Source organism: Lepisma saccharinum, chromosome 24, assembly GCF_977018435.1.
Source record: "Lepisma saccharinum chromosome 24, izLepSacc3.1, whole genome shotgun sequence".
Lineage (NCBI taxonomy): Eukaryota > Metazoa > Arthropoda > Insecta > Zygentoma > Lepismatidae > Lepisma > Lepisma saccharinum.
In genome coordinates, this window is record NC_139252.1 from 36,778,067 (window position 1) to 36,805,219 (window position 27,153).

At 38.6% G+C, this 27,153-nt stretch overlaps 1 protein-coding gene across 1 annotated transcript in view; it reads left to right on the forward strand.

Annotated features, from left to right (window-relative positions):
• Positions 1-27,153, forward strand: part of LOC145978153 (uncharacterized) — an 86,942-nt gene that overhangs the window by 4,805 nt on the left and 54,984 nt on the right. The window contains exons 4-8 of the mRNA XM_083110593.1: positions 2,178-2,276; positions 16,269-16,661; positions 18,275-18,551; positions 20,227-20,435; positions 24,924-25,097. Of these exons, the coding sequence (XP_082966719.1) occupies positions 2,178-2,276; positions 16,269-16,661; positions 18,275-18,551; positions 20,227-20,435; positions 24,924-25,097 (1,152 nt within the window). The remainder of the gene's footprint in view (positions 1-2,177; positions 2,277-16,268; positions 16,662-18,274; positions 18,552-20,226; positions 20,436-24,923; positions 25,098-27,153) is intronic.

Consider the following 27,153-nt stretch of genomic DNA (forward strand, 5'->3'; position numbering starts at 1 on the left):
GTTCTGCTTTTAACTTTTAGTTAGTGTTATTAATGTGCACTAGGGTGCCCTACTCTGTCAGACTGTCGCTAGAAGATATATAGTTGCACAAGTCGTGAACATTGAACAATGAAGCCGAACACACAATGAGTTAAATGAATCGTACGTCATCCTTATGAAATTTATGGACAAGCTATTGGACATTTTAAAAATATCTCTCCTCCGTGACTCCAAACTGGGTCATCATGATTACAACTCGAGAAGGTTTGTCGTAAAAAATCAGGGCATTTATTTTTGAATCGCCCTATGTAACGGTGACTTTCGTGGAACCAAAAAAGCCATTACTGTCAAGGCTGTGAAAGAAGCGTATGCATGCATTAAAGAAACATAATTTCTCTCGTATTGTATCTCTCGTTATAAAATAGCAGTTATCTAATATCTGCCATTTCGGTTTCACTTTTCGTGGCTTGAAATATTGATAAATGGTGTTCATTTTTAACGCAGTATAAAAATATTTTATTATGTTCTTGTTCTGTACAACAGTGATTCAAAGTGTGGTCTCTGTGGTGAATAAGTGCTAATGCATTCTATCCACGCGATCGTGTGGCCAACAGCGTTCCTAAAAAATGTGAGTAATGCAAAATTGTGGTGTATCTTTTACACGAAAAAGAAAATACATCAAGTTTAAACTAAATGCATCAATTGTTCTTTTCTTGGTTTGTTGTTGATCGAAATTTGTGATCTGATGCATTTTAATGCATCAAGAGAAAATTATGTATTTGGATGAATCAACCGAAATGTGGAATTCTTCTCTGTACTTGAAATGTAATGCATTTTATTGCATGTATGTATTCAATTGAATCGTTAGTTTATACGACTGGTTAATGTTACTCTTGTTATATTATTGTTAAAGTTCTCTCAAACAAGTTACAAATGGCCAACATTTAATAAGTTATGCAATGTGTATTATGTGCTACATTCATGTAAAAGGAAATAGTTTGTTTAAACATCAGGATGGATTAAAGATAACTTGTTTGGAAGTAAGTTTATAAAATAGTTAATACATTTTAACCAGTCAATTAGTACTATAGAAGTAACTTCGGTGGACAAGGGAGGCACTCTATCAGTTCACTATCTCTAACAGTTCTGTCCACAGGTCTGGTACTCTTGCATTCTCAGATCAAATTCCAACAATCAACTAATTCTTGTGCGTTCATTGTCGTGGAGTGTAATGACCTTATACCGAACAAGATAGGCTTCGATAGACTAAAAAACTACTTTTTCTGTCTTTCTTAATTTTTATTTTTCCGGTTTTTCCTCCCTCTTTCTATCCTTTTCTTCTCTTGCCCTTCCTTCAGTCACTTCTTTCTCTCTGTTTTTAATCCGTTTCTTCATTTTCTTTCCAGTTTCTTCTTTCCTTTTCTTTCTTCCGTTTTACATTTTCACTCCCTCTCCTACCTTTTCTATTTTCTTCTTTCCTTCCTTTCTTCAGTTTTTTCTCTATTCCACTCCATTTCTTTCTTCTTCAGTATTCTTTCTTCTTAAATTTCTTCACTCTCTCTCGCTTTCTCTCTTCCCTCTTTTTTCATCCTTCAGTTTTTCCTCTATTCGATTCTTTTTCTGTCTTTTCTTTATTTACGACCTTTATCTTGTTTCTTTATTCTTCTTCCTTTCATTTCTACCCTCACATCTTTCCTTTCATTCTCTTTTCATTCAAGAGCCACGTTAAGTGGTCGACTTTTGATTTCGCCACTGAAGTTCAAAAGTTCGAATCTCGTTGCGATTAGCCAAAAGTGACGTAATGTAACAAATTAGAATTACTTTCTTTCTTCCTCAAAAACGTCCGCAGTCTTATACTGGTTATAGGAATTGATGTATCTATTGGGTGGGTATAACTCTATCCTCTCTGCTAGTGGCTGCTGATGACGTTGGAAGATATGCTTTCAGGATATACAAAACTGACATCTCCGTATATCCTGCTTGACCATATCAGAACCCACGAAAGACCCAATTCCACGTGTAAAAAAACCGTGCAATGGGGGCTTTAAGGTTACCGAGCGACAATTGGTCGTTAATACCCCAGCGGCGTCCTTGCGGATTGGCAGCGGGGGGTGATGGAGGGGGGAGCGGATGACGTAGCAGGATCTATTCAATCCCGAGAAGAAATCTGGACCACGTAACTCGACCCCACCCTGCAGGGAACACAATCCTTCCGCTGGTCGAGCCAGAGGAACTTTCTTCTCCACTCCTCGAGAGCAGGTGGACGCTTTTGGTGGATGCCTTCGGACACTCTTCTGGTAAGTTTGTGAGCTCGGAAATTTATCTGGGTTTATTCTCAGCATCTGCTTTGCTTGTCTTTCGTATGCGTTGTACTGTGGAGGTACTTTTCTATCGGACTTGGGAAACTCACACTGTGGGGATGGTGGTATGACACAGACTAATGGTTTAAAATTCGAGAGAACATTGAGACTTGATGTCAGAGATATTATGTCTCGAGAGAGGAATGCCTAGCCGAATCACCGGGATCGAATCCCGGATTAGCTGATTTCTTTCTCGTCTCTCTCTCTCTCTCTCTCTCTCTCTCTTCCTTTCTATGGCTCTCAACCGGAGAGAGAAAGAAATAGGGTACCTCTTTCTCTCTCTCTCTTTCACTTTCCTTCTCTTCGTCTTCTCTCTCTCTTCCTTTCTTTACCCTTTCTCTCTCTCTCTCTCTCTCTCTCTAGAGGCAGAAAAAGAGGAAGAGAAGAAAGAGAGAGAAGGAAAGAAATGGGGCGTCTCTCTCTATCTTTTCTGTTTTCATTCTCTTTTTCATCTTTCTCTCTTCCCTTCTTTACTGTCTCTCTCTCTCAAGAGAGAAATATAGGAAGAAAGAAGAAATAGGGTCCCTTTATCTCCTCCTCTCTTCTGCTTTTCCTTCTCTTTCTCTCCCCCTTTCTTTACTCTTTCTTTCTCTCCCTAGAAACAGAGAGAGGGAATAAGAACAGGGGAGAGGGAGCTAGATAAAAAATAAATAGGGTCTCTTTTCTGCCTTTTCATCTTCTCGTTTTCATTCTCTCTTCTCTTCCCTCTCTCTCACGCAATTCTGCTCTATTGAAAATTAAACAATATATTTAATGCATTTTCTCTCATATTTGCATTTCTTAACAAAAAACGTAACAACGCAGGTTTTTAAAATCAACTGCAATTCTACAATTATTGCTTAAATATTGAAAAATATTAGGGAAATCACGTTTCTTCTTTAGTACAATTATTTCGACACAAAACACAGGGAATGATACATATACACAGACCTCCATAATTATCAAGAAATACAGCCAACGATATAATACATTCTGCATTTTAGTCCAGGATGATTTATATTACAAAATGAGAAGTTGATTTGGAAGTGCTGGTCAATTATCTTTAACTGGTGATCATTTTCTTTTATTGCAAAGCATTAATGCAAAATCATATTACATATTATAATGTTTGAGATATGTTTAGGAGATCAAATGGAAGAACGATCAAATTTTTGACGAAGTAGTGTATCAGAATCTAGCATGTTCATAGAACGCCCTCTATCAGGACTGAAATGACTAACTGCCCTGCTTTCTTCATGGTTTTAACAAGTCAATATTTGTGTGTTGATTCAATCAGGCAAGTTTTGTACATGCAAATTTACCCGCCCAAAAGCATCGAAATGTAAGATAATTCGTAGAGCCCAAAGCCTACGGTACGAATCAGGGAAAAATGCGCCCGGGAAAAATGCGCTCTCGCAATAAAAGTGGGAAAAATGCGCCCTCCCAAGAGTAACCACATTTGAAAGTGGGAAAAATGCGCCCAGCACACATGACCAGCTAGCAGGAGAGAAACTGACAGCGTTTCTTCACTACTTTGTACAACAATGGCTGCAAAATCCAAATCTACCAGTTGATGTGTGGCTCTGTGGAGATGCAAAGCACCGCACGAACAATGCTGTCGAAGGGTGGAACAATAAGCTGCAGGAGAAAGTTGACTTCATCCCAACTTCTACACCCTTCTGAAGACGCTGAAGCAGGAAGCGGAATACAGCGGATACAAATATGACAGGGCTAGCATCGGTTTGGAAGGAACGAAGACGAAACGAACGTACATAAAACTGGATGAACAGATTAGCAAAATTGTACATACTTACAAAACAAGCACACCAAATGCCTGAGAAGTCTGGCGTACATCACATCCAAAAAATGGAGTAAAAGATCGTCAACGGAGGTCACAAGAAATGGAAATACAAATGTAAATAAAAACTTAATCAAATAAAATAAAAATTACAAGAGTAAAATAAAAATATGACAAAGGACATCATCTCCAGCTTCTAAACACGCCAGAAAAGAGAATTTTTTTACTGTACTTTAAAAAAATATATTCTCTTTCCTGACGGTCCCAAGTCTGTGTTACGTGTGAGGGGAAGCTGCGTAAAGGTTGTTTTAATTAACTATTATCATATTGGTGAAGATCGTGTGTGCTGGGCGCATTTTTCCCACTTTTCATTGTGGTTACTCTTGGGAGGGCGCATTTTTCCCACTTTTATTGCGAGAGCGCACTTTTCCCGGGCGCATTTTTCCCGACACCTACGGTACAGGCCTTGTTATCTGAATAAGTTAAATCTTATGACGTTACCAGTGAAGGACCTACCAGGTAGGGATTCCCACCAGATGGCAGGGGCGATGTTACGGAACGATTTCAGGGAGAGGACGAGGGTTGGGGTCGGGAAAACCCCCAATCTGATTGTGTCTGAGAGATAAGTACTGAAAATATCTTGCTTGCTTTTGTAGTTAATTGTTAACTGCCTTTGTTCTTTGCTCGCAAGTCGTAATTTTTTGGAGGTATGTAAATTCTAAAACCTTTTCGCACACGATTTGTGTTGGATGTTAAGTCGCATCGGTGGCTGAGTGGGTTGAGTTTTCACGATCTCCCCTTCAGGTATGGCACGAGAAGAGATGAGTACTGGAATTCTCGTCTGGTCTCGGGAGTCAGGACACCTGTCTCGTTTTCTGGACTTCCTTCTCAATGGACAGATCTCGATCTGGACTTCCTTCTTAATGGTCGGTCTGGACTTCCTTCTATTTCAGCTTTTGACGATTTATGAATTCATATATCCTTTTTCCTTAAGCTTTGGGAAATATACTAAACTCCTCCCTTGCGGCTGCGTTTGGAAGGTGCCAAAACTAACTGGGTACAACAGAGTGTATACTTGGTGCAAACAATTGAGAAGCGCATCCAAGTAGGTGCTACGGTTGAAACGCGCAACCAAAAGTGCTGTGGGGCGTCGATTGGAACGCACCGCCACTGGTGTAAACAAAGTTTCCGCTATGGGAATGGTAAATCAACCAAACAGATGCAATATCTGTTCAGACACAAACTTTTATCAGTGCTTTGACGACTTTACTTTTCTGATCAATTTACATATGGTCACTGGTTTGATTTATGGCGTATATACATTAATTTATTTATTTTATATTTATTCTCTATCTTCTTATAGTAGATTCTATTGTCTTTCATTTTTCAATTTGCTTTGTTCTTATTTATCAAGTCGTTCACATATATTATGTTAATTCTTAATCTTGCCCGCCTGGTGCTGCCATCTCTATTCCTCTTTGGCAAACTATTTACATTACTTGGTCCTATTGGGTACGTAATACTTTCAGATGCAAAATGGCCATCTCGTTTAATTAACAAAGCTGCATACTTTTTGGTTGGGGAATATTTGATGATTCGATCAATAATGGACAAGAATGAGTTTTCAATTGTGTTTGTTACTTGTAGTTAAACAATTATACACTATACGCTTTCAATTTCATTTTCTTTAAGGAAGGATCGCAGATTGCACTTTAAACTGTAGGTCCAGTCCCGTACAGCCTATCCGAGCATGAAGTACTTAAAGCACACTAGAAATATTGGGCGTAGAATTTTGCATCTGTTTGGCAATTCCAATGGCTTCTGGCAACACTGGTTCTCAAGATCATGAGGTGTCGGTCCCAATGTGCTTTATAATAATGGGTAATCGCCAACCGATTCACCACCTGTCGAGCGAGAAAGGGGATTGAGATCTCTGCCCACACAAGAGTGAAAGTATTACAGCTTTTCATCCTGCTGGTCTGACTCACAAGACCAACCTCCCGCCTTGTGTATTTTAGCCCATTGTTCCCTCGTGGCGTGTGGATAACTGCTCGGGTCATGCGTGAATATGATTGGCCTCATGTTGGGCCAAATTCTACCCATGAATAGCAAACAAATGACTGCAGTGAGCGGGTGAGGAAAATGACGGTAGACCGGCTTGAGAGCAGAATTCATTAATGATACGTGAAAACTAGGTTGCACAGAAAATTATCTCTTAATTTCAATGTAGTGGTGTGTAAGTTAATTTTTAGGTCGTGTAAACGTAAATTTAGCACAAGAGTGGTGTTGCGTAATCTTTTGAGGGTGTTTGGCTAAAACTTGAAGTCTCCAGATAGGCTATTTGGAAACAGGATCCGCATAATTGAAATGGGGTGAAAGAAGTGGCCTTTTCAGAACCTTGCCGGCTTCCGTGGCGGTGTGGTTAGTGCACCACGCTACGATGCAAGGGGTCCCTGGTTCGAATCTCGGAAGGGAGTATCCCTTCATCACTCTCGCGATTATCCAAAAGTGACAGAGATGCGAAGTAAAATAAACCAAATGAATCAACAGAACGTCACACTGCATTTTGCAGACTGACGAGGCTCTGGCGTCTGGTCTCACAACCAGTATAATTCTCTATGGAACTTATGTCCTGTTCATATGTGCTTGTGTTTGCCTTACGCAGAATGATCAAGCCGTACCACTTATAAGCTCCCTGAGTGAAGTCGTGTGGCCTTATTATATACCTATAGTATATCTATGGACGATCTGAGTTAAAAACCAAAGACAGAAAGATATACAGGGTAAATCAAAATGATTCATTCAATTTGAAATGGCCATATATTTTCTTTTTAACTTGCAGTTTTGTAATGGTGAATTCTACACCAACGTAATGGGAAACTTGTAAATTTCATATCATGACTTACAGACCTATTAGAAAACATGATAGTCAATTGCCTTACATCCATGGATAATCAATAACATGCAGTTTCTTCTGTGTTCCTCCATCAGTTGTGAGTAACGGTGGATTGGATACAGCATATTTAATGTAGCTCCATAAAAAAAAGTCACATGTAACATCTCGTGGCATATGTGTCCAACTGAATCATACAGAAAATCTTTCAGTTCCTCTCCATTCTTATTGAACGCATGGTTTGAATTACCCTGTATATGCATAACCGTAAATTACCGTTACGATGTGTAGAGTTACCAACCCAGTATTACATAACGATCTTTGTACCAGTCTGCGCATCCTGGCTGTCGAGAGAGATTCAATCGAAGTAACGCCTCTCAAACTTATCACCGCTGATTTCATGAATAGTAAAGAATCAGCTGCACGAAACGAGTAATATAACGTCTTTCGAAAGTCCGAGCATTTCTCCACTAGCCCTCTGGCGACAGGCTTTGCTGTTTGAACAAACCGTGGACTTACCGAGAACTCGTCAACAAAGAGCTTGGTCATTACGATCTAGGAAGTTGCTCGGGATGTCTGTCACATCTAAACAAGCAGGGTGGGGCGAGTGCATGAAATATGATACTCTGAGAAGGCAGAACATACAAATCATTGTTGCAGAACACTGTCAGGTCTATAATTTTCTCCAGAGACCAGTGGCGTACCGAGGATACGTAAGGGGTGTATGACTTCTTGTTTTTAGTGCTAATATTGACTAAGTGACACTCAAGCCTTCTTAAACCCGACGGTTTATGGCTGCAGAAACACAAGACTTCCACCTGCTCATATCCTGGGCAAGATCAATCCAATCTTTTCCATCCTTACCGATTTCCTTTAGGTCCATCTCAACGTTATCCCTTCATTCCCGTCTTGGCCATCCTACAGGTCTCTTACCATCATGTTTCTAGGATAGTCGCCGGGCTCCTTGGTGGAGTGGTTAGCACAGCGCGCTACGATGCTAGGGGTCCGGTGTTCGATTCCTGGCCCTGTGAGTGTCCCTTCATCAATTTTATCAGCTCATTATCATCTTCGTAATAGCCAAAAGTGGCAAACATGTGAAGTATAATAAATCAAATGAATCAATTGTAGGGTAGCCAATGGGAATGGGTTATAATCCTCACCAACCCCACGTAGACGCTCAACTGTTCAGTGACACCAACCTATATGGGTCTACAGGGCTCAAGTTCATAAAATAATTTGCTTATAACTTTGAACATGTAATATGTCAAGAGTTGTTCATGAAATTGTGTCTGAATTTATGAACACTAATTGTGAATTAAACTGTACAACGGAAAGTAATAACTTTAATAATGACTAGGGGAACATATACACTTCTAAGAGAACAGACTATCTTCTGGAAATGTACCAGTGATGTGCGTCTACGCGTAAACAACGATAGTCTACATTCTACAAGTAGACTATTTTATACACGTAGATTACGTAATCTATGTAAGCAACATGGCCAAAGGTGATAACTTAGCAAAGGACGCCGTGGAATTAAAAGAAAATTATACTGCGTATCAGTTGCTGATGTGTGAGGAGAACTTTTCATACTCTTTCTTCCAAATTCGAACAGTTTCTCACCTAGGGAGAAACCTAATATAGGAAATATTCTAGTGTTTTATGAGAAAAAGGCCACTCTTGGCTCTTAAGTGCCATCTGTTGTTTTTTTTTGCATACTATTTATCTTCTTTCATTGTTGATGATGGAAGAGAAGAGAAATTCTGTTGTAAATAGGATTCTTTTCAGTTCGTTAGGAACCAATATAGTTGAAAATGTCACTTTCCTTTCATGAAAGCCTTGACAATTAATTTTAATGCAATTTAGATTGTCTACGTAGTCTATGTAAACTACAACCCAATGTAATCTACGCGTAGATTACGTGTAGACAACGCATGTAGACGTAAACTTATAATCTACGACACATCACTGAAATGTACGCTGTTCTTTAATGGCACATTTGAAACTGTGTCTCAAGGTGATATCTGGGTAAATCATTGAACGCGTACTGTTATTATAAGCAAATCGAAGGCGCAAATTAATGCTTCCCAGTACTTATACCAAGAAGTCCTTACTGTAAATCCGGGAGTAAATATCGTGCAAGGTTCCGGGTTGTGTGTGGGGACACATGTTCGAGTCTGCAGAGCCAGGTGAAAGTATCCTTGTTCTTGACACCCATTGTCATTCCGAGCCAAAGTGGAGCGTTGTTCAGACGATGACTTGGCACTTTTTGTTTATCTTTTTTTGCGTTCTTGTAACTTAACGGACTGTCAGTCGTGCGAATGTGTTTGCCTATGCAGAACAGATGTTGCTTCCAACAGATCAAGGTCGATAAGTGTTCAATGGGTGCCTTTCCAGTTGCTGAAGTGTTCGTTTTTTTCTAATTATGCGAGTGTTATTATAAGAATGGTCCAATTATATAAGCGTGGGGCTTGGCCCACCCAGTAGTCACGCCTGGTCAGTTAGTTCTTTCACTTTCTTTGCTCTCCAGAGCATATGGGGCAGCTCTTATACAATTTTGCATCTCTGTTGTTCTAGGGCGTCGGCAACGGCCCACCTTGAAAATATTTTAGTCCAATTTTATTACCGAGGCCTCCGACTGTGTAGTTGCTTTGTAATTAACGGGTTATGGGATCTATTCCCGGTGAAGGTATGTGGGCTATCTCCATAGGCGGAGTTCTGGAGGGGCCATGTGGAGCCTGGCCCCCCAACTTAAAAAGACTAAGAAATAACATATGATTAAGTTCAGTTAATACATTTTTGTTATGAAGCCATACCGCAAATATTGGCGTTTTGCATGATGTCACGTGCGGTAATTGCGCCGCAATAGCGGGTCTTAGACGATTTGATTGATGTACAGGGCCGGATTAAGACGAAATTGGGCCTGATGCTGCATCAATTGATAGCATTGACTTGAAATCTTCGGTGAACAATAAACACAATGACGTTATAGTTACGTCACAGCGCAAAGAATAATAGTAACTGTATAATAAGTAACGCTGTGTCTAGGCGTCCGAAATTGGGGCTCCAAATTTCATTCTAAGATTTATTTTCAGGTTAATACAGCAAAAGAAAACTGTTCAGTTTTCGGAAAATTCTCGTCTGTTTTCATCTGGGCCGATTTCAGGAATGGGCCTAATGCTGCAGCCTCAATAGCACCCACGTTAATGTGTACAGATTGAAGAAAGAAAAACGTAAAATAACTTTGTGTTGCGTCAACGGTTACTGCTGAGGCATCAAAACAACTTTTCAATTAATATTTCTAAAATTTCTGAAGCTTACTATAGTACCGTAACTTTTTTAAAGTAATACGAGTATTGTATCAATAAAAAATTAATTAAATGCAATAATCGTACTGTTTTGCTTCTTTTAAAACTGACAACCAATATACTAATTAATATTTGTTTACTTAAGCGAGGAAATTTAATATTTTGAAATCTGAAAAGCATAAAACTCGGTGTTTTAAGTTGTTTTTTTTTTTAATTTCTGGGGAAAGGCCTCCGGACCCGTTATAGGGGATATTCAATACCTGAGGGTTATTGAATATCCCCTAGTTTATAATTGCCTATCATATGCTTCTCCCAGAGTCTGTTCCCCCCAAAGCAAAAGCTCAAACTCCGCCCATGGTATCTCACTATGTCACGTGGTCCTAGGCTATGAATAGAAATAAATTTACCAACTCATAAGAAATCAGGTTGCCAACTCATAGGAAATCAGGTTGCCAACTCATAGGAAATCAGGTTGCCAACTCATAAGAAATCAGTTTGCCAACTCCAGAATCAGCATTATCATCTATCTCACTGACATGAATAATAATATTTACAATTTCTGATCGTTTTTTTCCTGAATTTTATTCTCTAGGCTTCGCAGATAGGCTAGAATATACGCTCCTGGTCCACTACATAAACTGCATCCCCGATGGCGTAGTGGTAACGTCGTCGCCTTGCAATCAAGGTGGCCCGGGTTCGATCCCGGTGAAGGCTAGTGGTTCGGACTCAACTTTGAACTTTAAGCCCAGTCCCTATTAGCCTTACCGTGGATAAAGTGAACGTAGAACACAAACTCGACCAACTACTTTATGGACTGTGGCTTTATCTGCACCCCTAGGGGTGGGGATGGGAAGGGGTGACATGTAAAAATAATCGAAAACGACCGTTATTAGTGTGGAATCCATAGTTTTCGGGGTTGCTAAGATGAATAGTGAAACTCCAATTGCTGTTCAACTCCAAGACACCCCAGGTATCCCTAGGAATGGGGGTGGGAAGGGGTGACATGTACAACGGCCGATATTAGTGTGGAATCCATAATTTTCGGGTTCGCTAATATGAATAGTGACACTCCCAATGCCGTTTAACTCCAAGACACCTGTGGCACCCATGAGGGTGGAGGTGGGAAGGAGGTGACATGTAAAAATAATCGTAAACGACCGACCGATATTAGTATGGAATCCATAGTTTTCGGGGTCGCTAAGATGAATGGTGACACTCTGAATAGAATAAAGGAGGGAGAGAGAAAGAAGTAAATAGGGAAAAAAGGAAAGTGGATTATGGGAAACAGAGGGTGAAACGAGAGAGACAGAAATAGAGAAAGAGAGGAAATAGGTAGAAAGACAGGGCGAGAGAGAAGGGGAGGGGAAAGAAGCTCATGGGCAAATAAAGAAAGGGAATAGAGAACAAGAGAGAGAGAAGTAAAAATAGAGGGGAAATAGAGAGGTACTGTGTTAGAAAGAGAGAGGTAAAGGAAAGGAGATAAGAAAAAATAGAGGAAGAGAAGGTGATAAAAGAAATAGAGAAATAGAAGAGCGAGGGAAAGGAAGGCAACAGAGAGGGGAGGGCGAAATAAAAGAAGTAAGGGGAAAACTGAGATGAAATGGAGTGAGGGAGAAGAAGGGAAAAAGCAGGAAAAAGGGGGGTGGTATGTGAGTGAAAGAGAGAGACACTTAGTATTCAAGATCACTGACAGTAAATCCTACCTAAAAATATTTCGTAGAGTCTTTAGCACCCTCGAACGAAATTCGCTAGTGGCACCAGTGCTGTTATCGAGCTTCGAATAGTTCATGTAAAATTGGGCGTTTACCAAAAGAGAAAAACAAGGCCAGCTGTTCATACCATAGAATGCACGGAGGGCAAGGACCACTCATATCAAGACAACGATTGCAAGTGGCGCGATAAGCACCACGCTCCATTCGTCTTTATGCGAGGAAACATCATTCGATATGAGAATGGATTACCACCCGGAGCTTCTGTTGATGAATGCTGTTACAAAAAATCCCTTTGAAGTGCTCAAGAAACACTAACGAATTGTTAATAGGCTTCGCTTCGATCTCTGCTTAACATTCTGATTTTCGGTGCCAAAATGTTGGAGTGGCAGGGCCTACATCAGAAAGCCACAAAATATTTTCGGTGAGAATCGTCGAGCTGACCACTTATCAGTACATACCAAGCTACAGAGCTACAGAGTTAACCCAATGATATAACAATCGTATCATTATTTATCCGACAGCCCTAACATATTCTTTGAGCATTTATTTTTATAATTCTAATTATAACTACCCACATTACTTTATTTAATGTATTCTGCTCCTCTTGTGAAATGACAATTTAATATTACGATGTAAATTTGTTTCAAAAATGCTAAAAGAAATACATACTTATACATTTGAAAGAGTTAAATATCATTTATTCACAATGTGATAAAGTTATTTCATTTTCGAAACCAAAATATAATTGTTTATGACTCTAAAATTGTTTCCTTTTGTGCCTGAAAAAAGGAAGACATACTGAATATCAGTTGAGAATAAATTATAATGATCTATTTTTTTTACAAAGCGCGCCATCTATCCATAAGTTTTAAACTTACTGTGGAACATGTTATTTTTTGTAATCATAATAGTTAAAATTAGCACCTTATATAACAAAAGGTTTGTGGGCTTCTTGGCGGAGTTGTTATCATAACGCGACACGACACCAGGTTTCGGGTTCGAATCCTGACCTGGGCATGAGCATTCTTTGTGAGTGTCCCTTCATTTCATTCCATCACTCACAACTTTCCGATTACTAGTCCGGCCCTGATCAGTCATAGCTATGGGCAAAGATGCGCAAAGAAGATGCGCAGAGAAGATGCGCAAACAAGATGCGCAGAGAAGATGAGCAAACAAGATGCGCAGATAAGATGCGCAAAGAAGATGTGCAGAGAAGATGCGCAAAGAAGATGCGCAAGAGACCTGAAACAACATTAGATAGAAAGTCTACAGAGTGGCAAATGTAATTTTAAATGATGGTAGATTACAAACTGTACAATTCTAATGCACCAACCGCAATAAAATCAAGAAAATATGAAATATGCATTAGATGATTACTTCGAGGGGAAAAAAATCTGAAAGTTAAAGAAGTAGAGGATAATAAAAATGAAACAATACAGCTCTGATTTGTATCGGTAGGAATTCATCAGCGAAGAAAATGCATTTCCTTTCTCATTGTATTCAAACTTTGGGTTACGCCCATCGCATTTAAACATATTATTTTAGAAAGGCGCATTCCAGTTAGCCGGTTCTCAGAAGGCCATTCCCAATATTAGCTTTTGGACCCAGTCATTTTGTTTCGTGTGTTTCGTAAAGTTCCATTACGATTTCCATAATTTGTTGCATCATCAGGTGTGAAGAGTCGTAACTCGCTCAAAATTCTCGGAATGAAACTTGTAATACAAGGTGTCCGTATTGGAATGGCCTAATTTGTAATTTTCATAATGAACATATGAAACCATTTTGTTTCGTATGCCAGGTGGTAGATGGTAGCACAACTGTGAAAATTTGAAATAGTTACAAGAAAGGAAGGTTTTCTTTTTTCAGGTGGTGAGAGACTTCGAAGTAATAATTTGGCTTTAATTCTCAAATTAGCAACCGATACTGTGGTGGTATGTCAAGGACATGGTGTATTCATTCAAAGTGACACTATGAAACAGCTTCGTGAAAGGATTATAGTTGCCATTTGGACAGTCACCAACATGCTACAGGCCAGGGAAATTGAGTATCGGCTTGATATCTTCCATGCAACTCATGGGGCGCTTGTAGAAATGTACTAAATGTACTAATTACTACTTGTCTCACAGAAACTTTATGACTATGTATATTCATTGATGTATAATTCATTTCGACACATCAAATACATGTGGAGTTACAGAAAGTTCCCATTGGGGCGTTTCAAATCGGACACCCTGTACAACTCGATTCAATTGTATTGTATCAATACAATACAGTTGGATACCATAATACAAGATACTGGAATAAAATGGATTAACCGTGAGACGCAACACTCGATTAATCGCGTGAACAGAATAAACGCGAAGGAACAAAAGCGAAACGGAATAACAGCGAAAGCGATAACCCCAAATTAGATTAAGAAGCAAGAACGAAATCTGCTGCACAAATAAACGCGAAAACAATAACCGCTAAAAAGATTAACCGTGAAACTAATATTAAACACAGGAGTACGCGCGAAGGGTTCTACTTTGAAGCTGATTTAGCACGACCCAAAGAACGTAAAACCCAACACTCATTAAAGGGCGATTTCTTTATTAAATGTATAAGCTGGACACACACACACACAAACAATTACATATATGCAGAGGGTCTCAAAACTTCAAATAGCCTACTACTTACATACAGAAATAGTACGTATAAAAGGAAGTTTTAAAACGAAACAAAAGTTTAAATTTTTGCACATTACGCAAGTTTATCTAGGAAAAATAAAATGAGCGCCCTCTACATGTGACTGAATAAGTAACCACATTGCCACTTAAATATACAGGGTGCGACAGAAGTAGCGTCCTTTTACAGTTGCATATAATTCTATTAATTTTTCTGATAATTACAGGTGTTTAAGTTCAGTTATAAAAATTATATTTCAACAACGTAATTCTGTAATATGTACAGTACATCTTGTACACTTCTGCAATTGTTACCGGAGCGCCCTGAAATATTTCTAAGTTCAGAAATCGTTAATGTGGCAACACAAAGCTCTTGAGCACCAGCAGGGAGTAGCCAACCTTACTAAAGGTCCCTTCACTAGACGAGAAACACTGTAGTAAAAGATTTATATGCTTGGTTATAACATGAAGTCATAAACTATATTCACCCAACCAGTGTTGTATACTGAATCCAAGATCTTGGCTATATCTGTCACGTGGTCCTAGGCTATGAATAGAAATAAATTTACCAACTCCTACGAAATCAGGTTGCCAACTCATAGGAAATCAGGTTGCCAACTCATAGGAAATCAGGTTGCCAACTCATAGAAAATCAGGTTGCCAACTCATAGGAAATCAGGTTGCCAACTCATAGGAAATCAGGTTGCCAACTCATAGGAAATCAGGTTGCCAACTCATAGGAAATCAGGTTGCCAACTCATAAGAAATCAGGTTGCCAACTCATAGGAAATCAGGTTGCCAACTCATAGGAAATCAGGTTGCCAACTCATAGGAAATAAGGTTGCCAACTCATAGGAAATAAGGTTGCCAACTCATAGAAAATCAGGTTGCCAACTCATAGGAAATCAGGTTGCCAACTCATAGGAAATCAGGTTGCCAACTAATAAGAAATCAGGTTGCCAACTCATAAGAAATCAGGTTGCCAACTCATAGGAAATCAGGTTGCCAACTCGAAAATCACCATCTATCTCACTGATATGAATAATTTTGTTTATAAGTTCTCATCAATTTTTTCTCCTGTATTTTATTTTCTAGACTCCAGGCTTCGTAGCTAGCCTAGCTAGCCTGGAATATACGCTCCTGCACCCAACATATTAACAGAGAACAAAACGGAAAACTCAAGTAGGCTATGATTTTAGGGAATACTTGCGATTCGGCGTGTTACAATTGGAATCAGAGAAACTGTTGTGAGGTTGGAAACACTGCACTAGCTAGTGGTCCACTTGGAGGAAATCACTGTCAAGTTTGATCACAAAGGGAAATAATTACAAATAGTTTATGCAAAATAAATATAACAAGTACTGTGCAATGAGCGAAAATTAAAATTTCTCACAATTGTGTTCGTCACATAGAAAAGTGGTAGCTTGCTCAGTCATAAATGCGTTTCAAGACGTCTCCTGTCAGCGATGTTATACATCACTTGGTAAAGTACTCGAGCCAGATCTATTTTTTTCCCTTGTCCGTGTTTTTGCAGTAACACCCTGTATTTATTTTCAGGACATTCTCTTTATTTCAGGAATCATGCACTGTTTATGGATCTTGCTGGCACTGTTGCTTCAGCTTTCCACCCTCGTCAACGGGGACAAAGCTTCCAATGTGACGTCACGAAGCAAGCGCCAATCACACTTCTACTTCCAGAACACCCACGCTCCTTTCGCCCAATCCTCAACCTCTGTATACTCCAACTCGATCTCTCAGAACAACCTGATCCCGGCATCCCCTGGGAAGAATGTCGTGTCATCCTCCCCCGTGGGACACTGCTATGACGTCGCTGGGTCCCCAGGATTCTGCGTCACTTTGGAAGACTGCCATTTTCTCTTCTATGACGTCGCGACGCTGACAAAGTCTTCATGTACAACAGCTGATGGGTTGCATGGAGTCTGTTGCACCAATGTCAAGGCAACATCAGGTGAGTCCAGTTTTGTCTTCTATGGGTTACAGCAGCGTGAAAGGGGTGACCTTGTGACAAGGCACCCAGATGTCAACCTCACTTTCACGTAGCACACCCCGGGAAGCGTATTTATAAACCCGATAGCAGTGGCGTCTCGTGGCCTCAAATTTGGCCGGGGCTTATTTTTTAAAGAATTTAAAATATAATGACAATTCACATGAATTACAAAAAAATAGGTATTTTTCTTCTTCCAGACTACAAAACTGGATTCATTTTTTTAAAAAAGTATTTATAAGGTAATAACAATTCGTATGAATTACAAAAAAACAGGTATTTATCTTCCTCTAAACTACAAAATTGGACTTATTTTTTTAAAGAATTTAAAATATAATGACCATTCACATGAATTACAAAAGAAACAGGTATTGCTGTGAAACGTACCTTTCTACGAACGTTGGTTCTCATTTAAACAAGAACTATGCTCTCCTGTTCTTCTGCTCAGCAAATTTTGTAATTATTTTTTCATTGAAGCCCTCTATGTTTGCAATGTATTCTTTCTCTATTGCAAGCACTGCCAAGGCATTGAGTCTGTCTTGTCCCATTGCATTTTAATACGCTTCAATGTGTTGAAACATCGTTCAGATTCAGCTGTTGCCACCGGAGTTGTTAAAACTATGTTTGTCATTTTTACTGTTTCTGAAAAGGTATCCTCTAAACCATTTACAATGAAAAACGAATGCAATGTACTAATAGAGTTTATGTTTTTAAACTCTTCACTACAATAAAGAACACGAAGTTCACTCTTTAGTTTTCCCCTCTTCTATGAAAAGGAAAATAATTGAATGACAAGTTAAAAAAAATGAGTTATAACAGGAAGTTGTTTTGTGTGTGTGTGTGATTTTACCCAGCTATAAGGAGAGCTCAGTAAGTATTGTCGATGTCTTGAAAATTCAAACATGCTAGTTCCTAATGTTGTTACGCAATTCTAAATCTAACCAATTGAGCATATCTGTAGTTTCACCCATTGGTGGATTTAGAGGTAGGGGCACGGAAATATGTAGAAAAATTCACGAAATACATATAAAAAAATATGTAGCAGAATACTATTTCCGTACCCTGCCAATTCCTTAGTTTCCTGGCAGCAAAAAATCTAAATTAATTACTCAATTCTTTGAAGAAAAAATGTATTTTGAAATTATTACTGCCTCCCAAAATCAGAGCACACAGTATTTGCGAAATGCTACAGTAGGGAAACCTTGATTTTTGCGATGTTATTTTCATGTCTTAAGAGTAGATTATGTAAAAGTTATTGACGGGCATGACTCGATGAAATAAAAATTACTGAAGTTTTGTAGAAATCATATTTTGAATCAATTTTGACACAAATTTTGAACGTTTATCCCAAAAATATGCCTACATTACTTTAAAAAAAACTAGACTAGCGCAAATACCTCATTTTTTATACATCAAAATATGTGACATGAAGTTAGTACATATCGTTCCCATCATTGTAATTCGTCATTTACCATTTTTGCTTGGCTACAAGGGGAGAAATAATCTTATATTTAGAGTATATTTTGTGTCCTTCCAAGAAAAGAAAAAATTACACTCCCTATGATTTCGTCTTGCAGATACGGCACTGGTGTATTTTGAGCCTCCGAAAGTCCAGTTCGTAGCGAAAGAGCCCACATTGGACACATCCGCCTTGAACACAGCCATACAATACGGGCAGGAGATCCTGAGGCAGGTTACAAGACTGGAAGTGAACCTGGTTCGCTCAGGAGTGACGGTTCAACCCCAGACTCCAGCCTTCGGACACCTACTCTTCTTCAGAACCAACCCAGGAACAATTGAAATGAGTCGACAATCATTGGTGGTTACGCAAGCCTCTCTCTATTTAGCAGACCAGTAAGTATGTGCTCATTTCCCGTACGGAAATACTACTTAATTTTGCACAATCCTGATCTGACGAATTCAACTTTAAAGATATTCAATGCCCTGTATATTGTATAGTACCATGAAGACACATAGTCGAGATAACATGATGTGAAATATCTCCCCAGGTAATCAAATATCTCTGATGAAAACCAATATTTCTTATTTCCTAGAAATTTGAACATTCTTGATATTGCATACAGTTAATCTCTATTCAAGTATAAATTTCAAGCACCATCTATTACCAGCATAATATAAATTAATTGTCATTAAATATCGATGTGCACATTAGATGTCTCTTCATTAATATTATCATAAATTAATCATTCGTTTATTATGTAAACATGTCTTCCGAGAATAGATTTATGTTTGTTCTACAGTTGTTTACACAAAATTTAAAAAAATACATCAAGTGAACATAAAACAGTTATTTGTATTGTTAACAATAAACATTACACTGTATTTCACAGTTCAACTTTATTTATTCGGTTCTAAAGACAGGAAATATATGAAATTGTCAATCCTGTGACTGCTTAGATGATCAATAAACTCTATATTTATTTACTGACAACGTGCAATGTTCCCTATTTTTTAAACGGAAGAACAGAATGTATGTTGATTTCTCAATCTTTGCGAAACGGACTTTGCCTGTTTCGATTTAGAAAGAATCATCTCATTCATGTTACTAATATTGTAAAGACTAACGTTAAATTAACACCGTACTTAATTGCACAACACGAAGTATAACAAGAACTCAAGAAGTTACAAGCAATGATCTTGGTTACAAAGATCCTTCATTGTCGGCCATGTTAACAGTGTTGCCAGTTCCTTCTCTCAAGGCACTGTTCAGTATATTCTGTGCTTTCACTTCAATAGTAGCAGTTAATTAGTAAGGATGATTAATATGTGCTATAAAAATGTGACTAATAAGCCTTATTGTGAGTTCAGTCATAAGGTTTGTTGTACTTAAGGTGATACTTAATATTAAGTGTTATAATCTAAAGAGAACATAACGAGAAGAACGAACAAATTATATAAAAATGGAGAAGGTGAATATTATTACATTTATGTTGAAACATTTATCATCTTGACAGATGTCAGTATCGTTAAAAATTAAATTGTATGAGTTTTAATAGAAATATCTCAGATACTTTTATTAATTATTACTTCACTTTTTTATAGTTAGTTGGAATAGCAAAGATTTAAATAAATTGTTGTCTGCTAAGGAATTTGAATGTCTTTGAAAGCAAGCTTCCAAATGTGTTTTACACATGAATGTTTTGAAGTTATTACACTAGGATGTCACGTCGGTTCAAACACAATTACCGAGAGATCGAAATGTGTTATGTTTGTAAAGGGGTTTTCTATTTCTTCTCTTTTTTTAATTCAGCGCCTTGGGTCCACCAAACCGCAAAACTAAATGCTGAGAACTCTAAACCCTGCCTTCCTATTCTAACCACATGTGCATTGTTAGACGACGAGGTTTAGAGCTCTTAATATTAGTTTTGGTGTTTGGAGGAAGCTGGGTGTGTCCGGCACCAGACCATCAGTTACCTTTCCGTAGTTTATGATGAAATTGATCTACCCATAATGATGAAGCATTGACATTCTTGTAACCATTGAACACAACTTGGTATTCTTCCCACAGATTCAACTTGAATGCAGACAACAGCGCCTCTATTCTGCAGCAACAGAGTCTGATAGGAACCATTGGTGCCGATATGTGTCCACGTGAACCAACCTGCACCCGATCCTTGTACCGCACCCATGATGGTTCCTGCAATAACCAGAGACACACGCAATGGGGACGTTCCCGCACCAATCTTCAACGTCTCCTACCTGCACAGTATGCAGATGGTAAGAAATAAACGAATAAACATGTTATATTTGTAATGTCCTCCTAAGGACAAATTTGTTGCACACTTTGGAATAGATCTAGAAGATGTCATCTTCCAACTTTCTTCTATTTCATAATAACGATCATTCATTCACATTTCATTGAATAAACTAACTAGACCAAAAAATAATACATTTCAGCATTGTGTGCTTTATACTTGTAAATATTAATTGTCTAAATTGAAGTTAAATTATCTTAAATGTAGATATACATATAGTCCCAGGGAAAATTAATATGTAACTTAATACAACATTTTCATTAATATTATTTTATTATTATAAAATAATGCAAAATAGATATATTAATATTAACGTTTTAATATTACAAATACACTTATCTCTGTACTAGTTCACCAATTTTGATACACTAACTGCAACTCCACCTGTGCCTATCCTAGACAAGTAACTTTGCATCTTGGTAATTCCATTCTTAAATCTTCAATTATTATTGTTCCATTTAATATCATTCTTTTTTTTTGTTCACATGTCTTCCATCACTGTGATATCGTGTTTAAAGTGTAACAGTGTTATTCTCTGGCGTAAAAAAAGGAATAAAAATAAAACGGTTCACCTAATATGAAAGGATGACTAAGCCGTGCGTCAGGTCAAGTTTGCAGCAGGTTTTATGTATTAATCCGCGCGAGTACGGCGCTCAGAATCAACCATGCCAGTCTTACCTGAACCGCCGAGCTCTTCGTATCGCAGGCAATGAGAGAATCGGCAGTATCAACACATCAAAACCCCTACATGCATGTCAAGCGGAATGTATTTCTACTTCTTTAGTCTCCTAAACCACACCATTTTTAATTTTTAAATAACTTTCTGTGCATAAACTGTGTAATAAATGTGTTATTGTTTAATCGCGAGATATCTTCGAAGCATGAGGGTGCGTGTGCGGGGGAGAATTAGGTTGTATCGAGCGATTAAAAAGAAAGAAAGTAAAAGTAAACGACAGGCGTCCCTTGAATTTATGGTGAGTTATTGCTTTTGGTTTACAAAGATTTGTTGCACCATTTGCAAGCATCCGTTCCTTATAAGACATATAAACTTCACAAAAACAGCGTGATTTGTTATTGATGGTGTTATACAATGTACCAGTTAACGACAAGTGTGTTACTTAAAATAACTTTTTGAAAATCCGGAATGTGCAGTACAATTTTGTATTCAAAATTAAACTTATTTCTTGCTGGAGAAGGGCAGGCACTCACAAAACTATGCCATTTGTGCTACGGATTCCTTACAATACTAGAAGTTACTGTTTGTGCAATAATATTAAGGGGGGGGGGTGCTAGGCAAGGATAATGATATTTCATACATCAAGCACGGGTGTTCTTGGAGAGTGTTCCTTCATCAATTTTTCATATCATCATTCATCCTCATCTTCGCGATTAGCCACAAGTATCAAAAAAGCTAATCAAAATAAATCATAAAATTAATATTAAAAATAACTTTTTGCGTGGAAGAAAGGTTCTGGTATTCTCCATTTTTTTATGTGTGTGTCTTCGTTTCCGACATAAGGACTACTGAAAACATTGTGTTATGTTCAATAAATGATCCTGCATCCTACACACATGCACACCTGTACGCACATACATTTCTTTTGTTAAAAATGCCATTAATTAATGTTATTCTCAATTTTAAAACGCGCTACGACGCCAGAGGTTCTGAATTCGAATCCCAGCCTGGGCATGAATGCGTGTGATTCTCCATCTGTTTTGCTGTTATGCATTTGAAGCTTCGAAACGAGTCACAACTCTCGAAGCAGCCAATGAACTAAGCGAGCCGCTGACGTCATCTCAATCCAGAGCATATCGCTAAGTCCCTTGCTCAGGCTCTACACGCCCAGTAGGCTCGCTAGACAGACTCGCTCAGTCCGCTAGAGATGTTCCGAAAGGATACAAAAACAGGGGAAGAAAATAGAAAAAGGAACAGAGTGTTGCGTGTGTATGGGAGTAAGAGAGAGAGAGAGAGAGGAACAGAAATGAAACATATAGAATAGGAGATATAAACAAGCCTTCGTTGCTGCCAATGTGTGTAACAATAAGCCTCCCCCCCCCCTTCCCAGTCGACTGCTTTAATCCAGCGCTCAGCCCTTCAAGCCTGGCGGTGGTTTAGCTCAGTGGTTAGCTATCCTCCCACGCTTTATTCAAAATCTGTCCCGCGTTGACCCATGTCTCGTCCAAATAATAAATATGTTTCTTTTCGCGGCGATACCTTTTTATAGCGCGGAGATACTTGTGTCGCCAAACAACAATATCTTCCCTCTCCAGCAACACAGACGATCGTTTCCTCCTACTAAACTCAAAACCCAAATCATTTAGCCTTCGCCAGTTTTTTTGAGGTTTGGAAGTTCATTGCGAAGCTAAAACTCGTGTACTTTCTGGCGAATAAGTCACTTGGAGAAATCATCCAACACCACCATTCTTGAACGATTTCCTTTAGCAAGGGGCCTCTTCTTGCCTGGTGTTTTCATATTACCCGTTTTCAAAAAAACACACTTCGCCGCGTAAATGGAACGTTCACTGACACCTGTCGACACCGACGTCATGCTCATCACCTCACGTCCTGTCTTATCCGGATATTGTTGCCTTAAGGATGAATATACATTTAAAACAACTTGTTTGTCTTGACTTTGGAGAGCTTTCCCTCTTGAATGCTGCCTAAAATAACATTCGGGCGAAACCGCGCTCTCAACAGGAGACCTCTATTCAGCCATTCTCGTTGCTGTGCAGCTCGATTAGCAATGAATCACGATAAATGTTGGGTGTCAAACGGATTGGTGATTCCACGCGTACTGCTACCGTCTTCAAGTCCGCCTCGACTCGCTCTCGAGTTTAAGTGTTCATTCCCCGCTACCGACAGCCCAGTTGGCGATCTGCGGTTCCAAGTTCGTCTGCTCAGTGATTGCAACCGATCAGGTACATATCTGCTAATGTATATATTATTTTGTCTACATATTAAAAATTTATTAACTGTTTCCTTGTAAGTATGCAGTTATGTCGGAATAGAACCCGTCTCAACGGAACTATATTCTGCGCACACGTTTGGATCTACATGTGCGAAAAGTTTCTGCAAAGTTGACCTGACGCGCGACTTAGAAAAGGGGGTTATTTGGCAACGCTGTACTGGCCGCATGGATATCTGAGAGATTATGACGTGTTTCAAGATGGCGACTTCTGAAGGAAAAGCAATGTTCGGACTCGGGTTTTGCGAAACGTAGTCTGTTGTCACAACGCAATGTTCTTACAGAACTCAGTGTGGGAAAGTTAAGAACAGAATTGTTGCTGTGACAGAAACGGTTAGCCCACATTTCAAGTGCTGGTCAGTACTTGTAAGGGAATCTATTATCTCTTGGACATCATAAGGTCTAGAAAACGACCCATGTCCAAGTAGTTTAGCGTTCTGTAGAGCTGATTCCACTGACACCCATAGAGACGGTCAATGGGGCACCCCCCCCCCCTTTAAGGATAAGGAAAATTGCTTACTTATTGTTATTTCTTAATTCTATTTATTGCCTTTCTTCCTTTCTGTTTATATTTTTTATATCATTTTTCTAGATTTCACATTTCTTAGTCTTAGAATCTCTTTCTTTTCGGTTATACACTCCTCTCCTACTTTCTCTTCCTCCCCCTTCTGTTTCTCTAGCCTTATTTTTCCTTATATTTTCTCGCTTTGTTTTTTTACTCTCACCTCCTCTCTCTCTTTCCCCCGTCCATCCCTTTATTTCTATTTGTCTGTCTCTCGAGGTTCCTTTCCATAATTTTTTTTCCTCACTCTGTTGTCTTTATTTCTCTATCTACTCCCGATTGTGCCTTTATTTCTTCAGTTTTCTCATTTCTCTTTAGTTTGTAATGACCTGTCAAGTTACTCTTTCATGCTGAGTGACCTTGTCATGTTAGAGGGAGATTATTTCCATAACATCTTTTGCTGTTATGCATTTGAAGCTTCGAAATGAGTCACAACTCTCGAAGCAGCCAATGAACTAAGCGAACCGTTGACGTCATCTCAAACATTACTCTACTCTACATTACATTTCTACAGGTATACTTACTATGCACGAGATTATAGGCAGGGTTGTTCAAGGTTCAGGAATTGTAAATAAATTCAATTCCGGTCCACGAGAGAAAATCAGAAAGCGTAAATGCGTTCTGGACAGTATAGAACCTTTTTACCTGTAAAGTATTTCAATTCGGTCCAGGAACATTTTTCTCAGGATTAATTTAAATCCGGTCCAGCAACATTTTTCTCAGGATTAATTTAAATCCGGTCCAAGTTCCGTATTGAAATGAAACAATACCCAACTTGGACTTGCGGAACCAAATAGGACCCAATAGAATTTACGGGTTCCTAGACCATTAACAGCCCTGATTATCGTATGTTCAATGTTTACGTCAGACATAATAGTAACGTTACACCTTTATGGAAAATGCTTATTCCTTGTTCGTTTAGGTCTATCTGAACCTAGAAGAGCCCAGGACGGTAACGTTCTTCCTAGCGCTAGACTAGTCAGCGCATCAGTAGTACCAGATCTCGACAGACCAGCAGAGATGGCGTCGTTGATAGTTATGCAGTGGGGCCAGTTCATGGACCACGATCTCACCCAAGTTCCTATCTTCAGGATTGGTAAGTAGACATAAATATATCTCTTAAAATTACAAAAACATATCTTAAACCCTGTCAGAAATGTTAGTTCAGCTTCATTCTAAAAGTAACTCTCGCAGTTTTTCTGTACAGTAGCATGCATTTCTAACATTACGATGTCATGCATGCAATAACCACAAGATTCCATGAACTCCACGTCTACAATTATAATTTTGTATGTATGATTTCATGTAGGCCTGTCTGGTTGATAACGTATCAAGTTAGGGAGGCAGATATCCTGGTTACAACTTGAGAACAGTGGTATAGTCTCAAATTAAAAAGAATGCAATAGAAAACAATAAAACTCCTAAAAGTTGCATTCTACCCTAGAGTGTCATTGGCTTATATTCTGTCAAATGTACTTTTAGGATTTAATGTACTTACAAGTTCGTCAGGAGAGGACAGCCTCTAGCCCACTCATATAGTCAGAGTTCAGCCTTTTGCCCACTCAAAAAGTCTACACGTGAAATGATTGGTCTTTTATCATGGAGCAAGAATAACACTCAAGTCGAGGGATGAAACAAGAGATGTATAGAATAAGAGACGGTAAACGAGAGAGGTGCAGAGGCAGAAAAGACAAATGGAGTAAAAACGAACACAAGGAAAGTCATGCAGAAAGAGAGAGAGAGAGAGAGAGAGAGAGAGAGAGAGAGGCCCATAAAAATGGAAAGGAGGTAAGGAAGAAAGAGATGAAGAGAGAATGTAAAATAATAGGGTAAAGAAAAATATGTAAACCAAGATTGAAAACAGGAGAGAGAGAGAAACAGAAGCACAAAGAGAGAGGGAGAGAGAGAGAAATAGAGAAGGGGAGAGAGGAGAGAGAGAGAGAGAAATAGAGATACAGAGAGGGAGAGAGAGAAATAGAGAGACAGAAAGGGAGAGAGAGAGAGAGAGAAATAGAAAGATAGAGAGGGAGAGAGAGAGAAATAGAGACAGAGAGGGAGAGAGAGAGTAAGAGATTAATCAAGAAAGAAATAGAAGAAAAATAGAAGATAAGATAAACAGAGAAAGAGAAAATGAAATAATAGAGAGAGAGAGAGGGGGGAGAAAGAGAAATAGAGTAAGAAGAGATAGCGAGATAAAATGGAAGGAAAAGGATACAAAAACAGGGGAAGAAAATAGAAAAAGGTACAAAGTGTTGCGTGTGTATGGGAGGGAGAGAGAGAGAGGAACAGAAATGAAAAAGAAAAGGAGATAAAAATAAAGTAAAATTGGGAAAGGGGAAAATAAGGTTGGAAAACCTAAAAAGAGAGAGGGGGGAGGAAGGAAGGTACAAACAGTGAACAAGTGAAAGTATCGATACAAATCCCATCGCAATACTTTTTGTTCGACCTTGAACCCACCCTAACGATATTCTCTGGCAATACCACTGCTTTGTTATGAAAGAATACTCATTACCACTTTTAGAGGAAAAGGTCTAAATATGGGCCTCCCTTTTTATTTCGTCACTTTCGGAGGAAAAAATAATATATCAAGCACCTGCCTTTAAAATACATATCTATGAAATATACTATACTTAAATGTAATAGCATGCTAAAAGTAGAGACGGTCTCCATTTTTTTTTTAAAAAAAAGGCAATTTCCAAGAAATGGTAAAATGATGTATTTCAAAATTGTGGTCTAAATATTTGCTACTAGTGGCAATATCACACAAAGAAATTAAAATTTAAAGAAAACAGTCATTTATCGCTAAAACATTATAAAATTCATATTTATGAATAATCTGTTGTTTTGAAAATCACGCGGAATGGAAAAAATGCAAATTAAGGAAAACATCCAAATATTTGTTGAAAATGTGATCTCAGCATTAGACCTCATGTCATAGCCCATATTTAGACCATCACGCTATTTTTCTTCTTCAATTTATTTTCGCTCTCTGTGGTATATATTTCACAAACAAATCATGGCATTATAAAAGCCCACATTTCTTTTTTGTACCGCTAATATCATAACCTATACAAAGCAGATGAGAATTCAGAAAACGCTGAGTTAAAACATACCTGCAAAAAGTTTTCGAAGGTCGCAATTCTATAACAGCG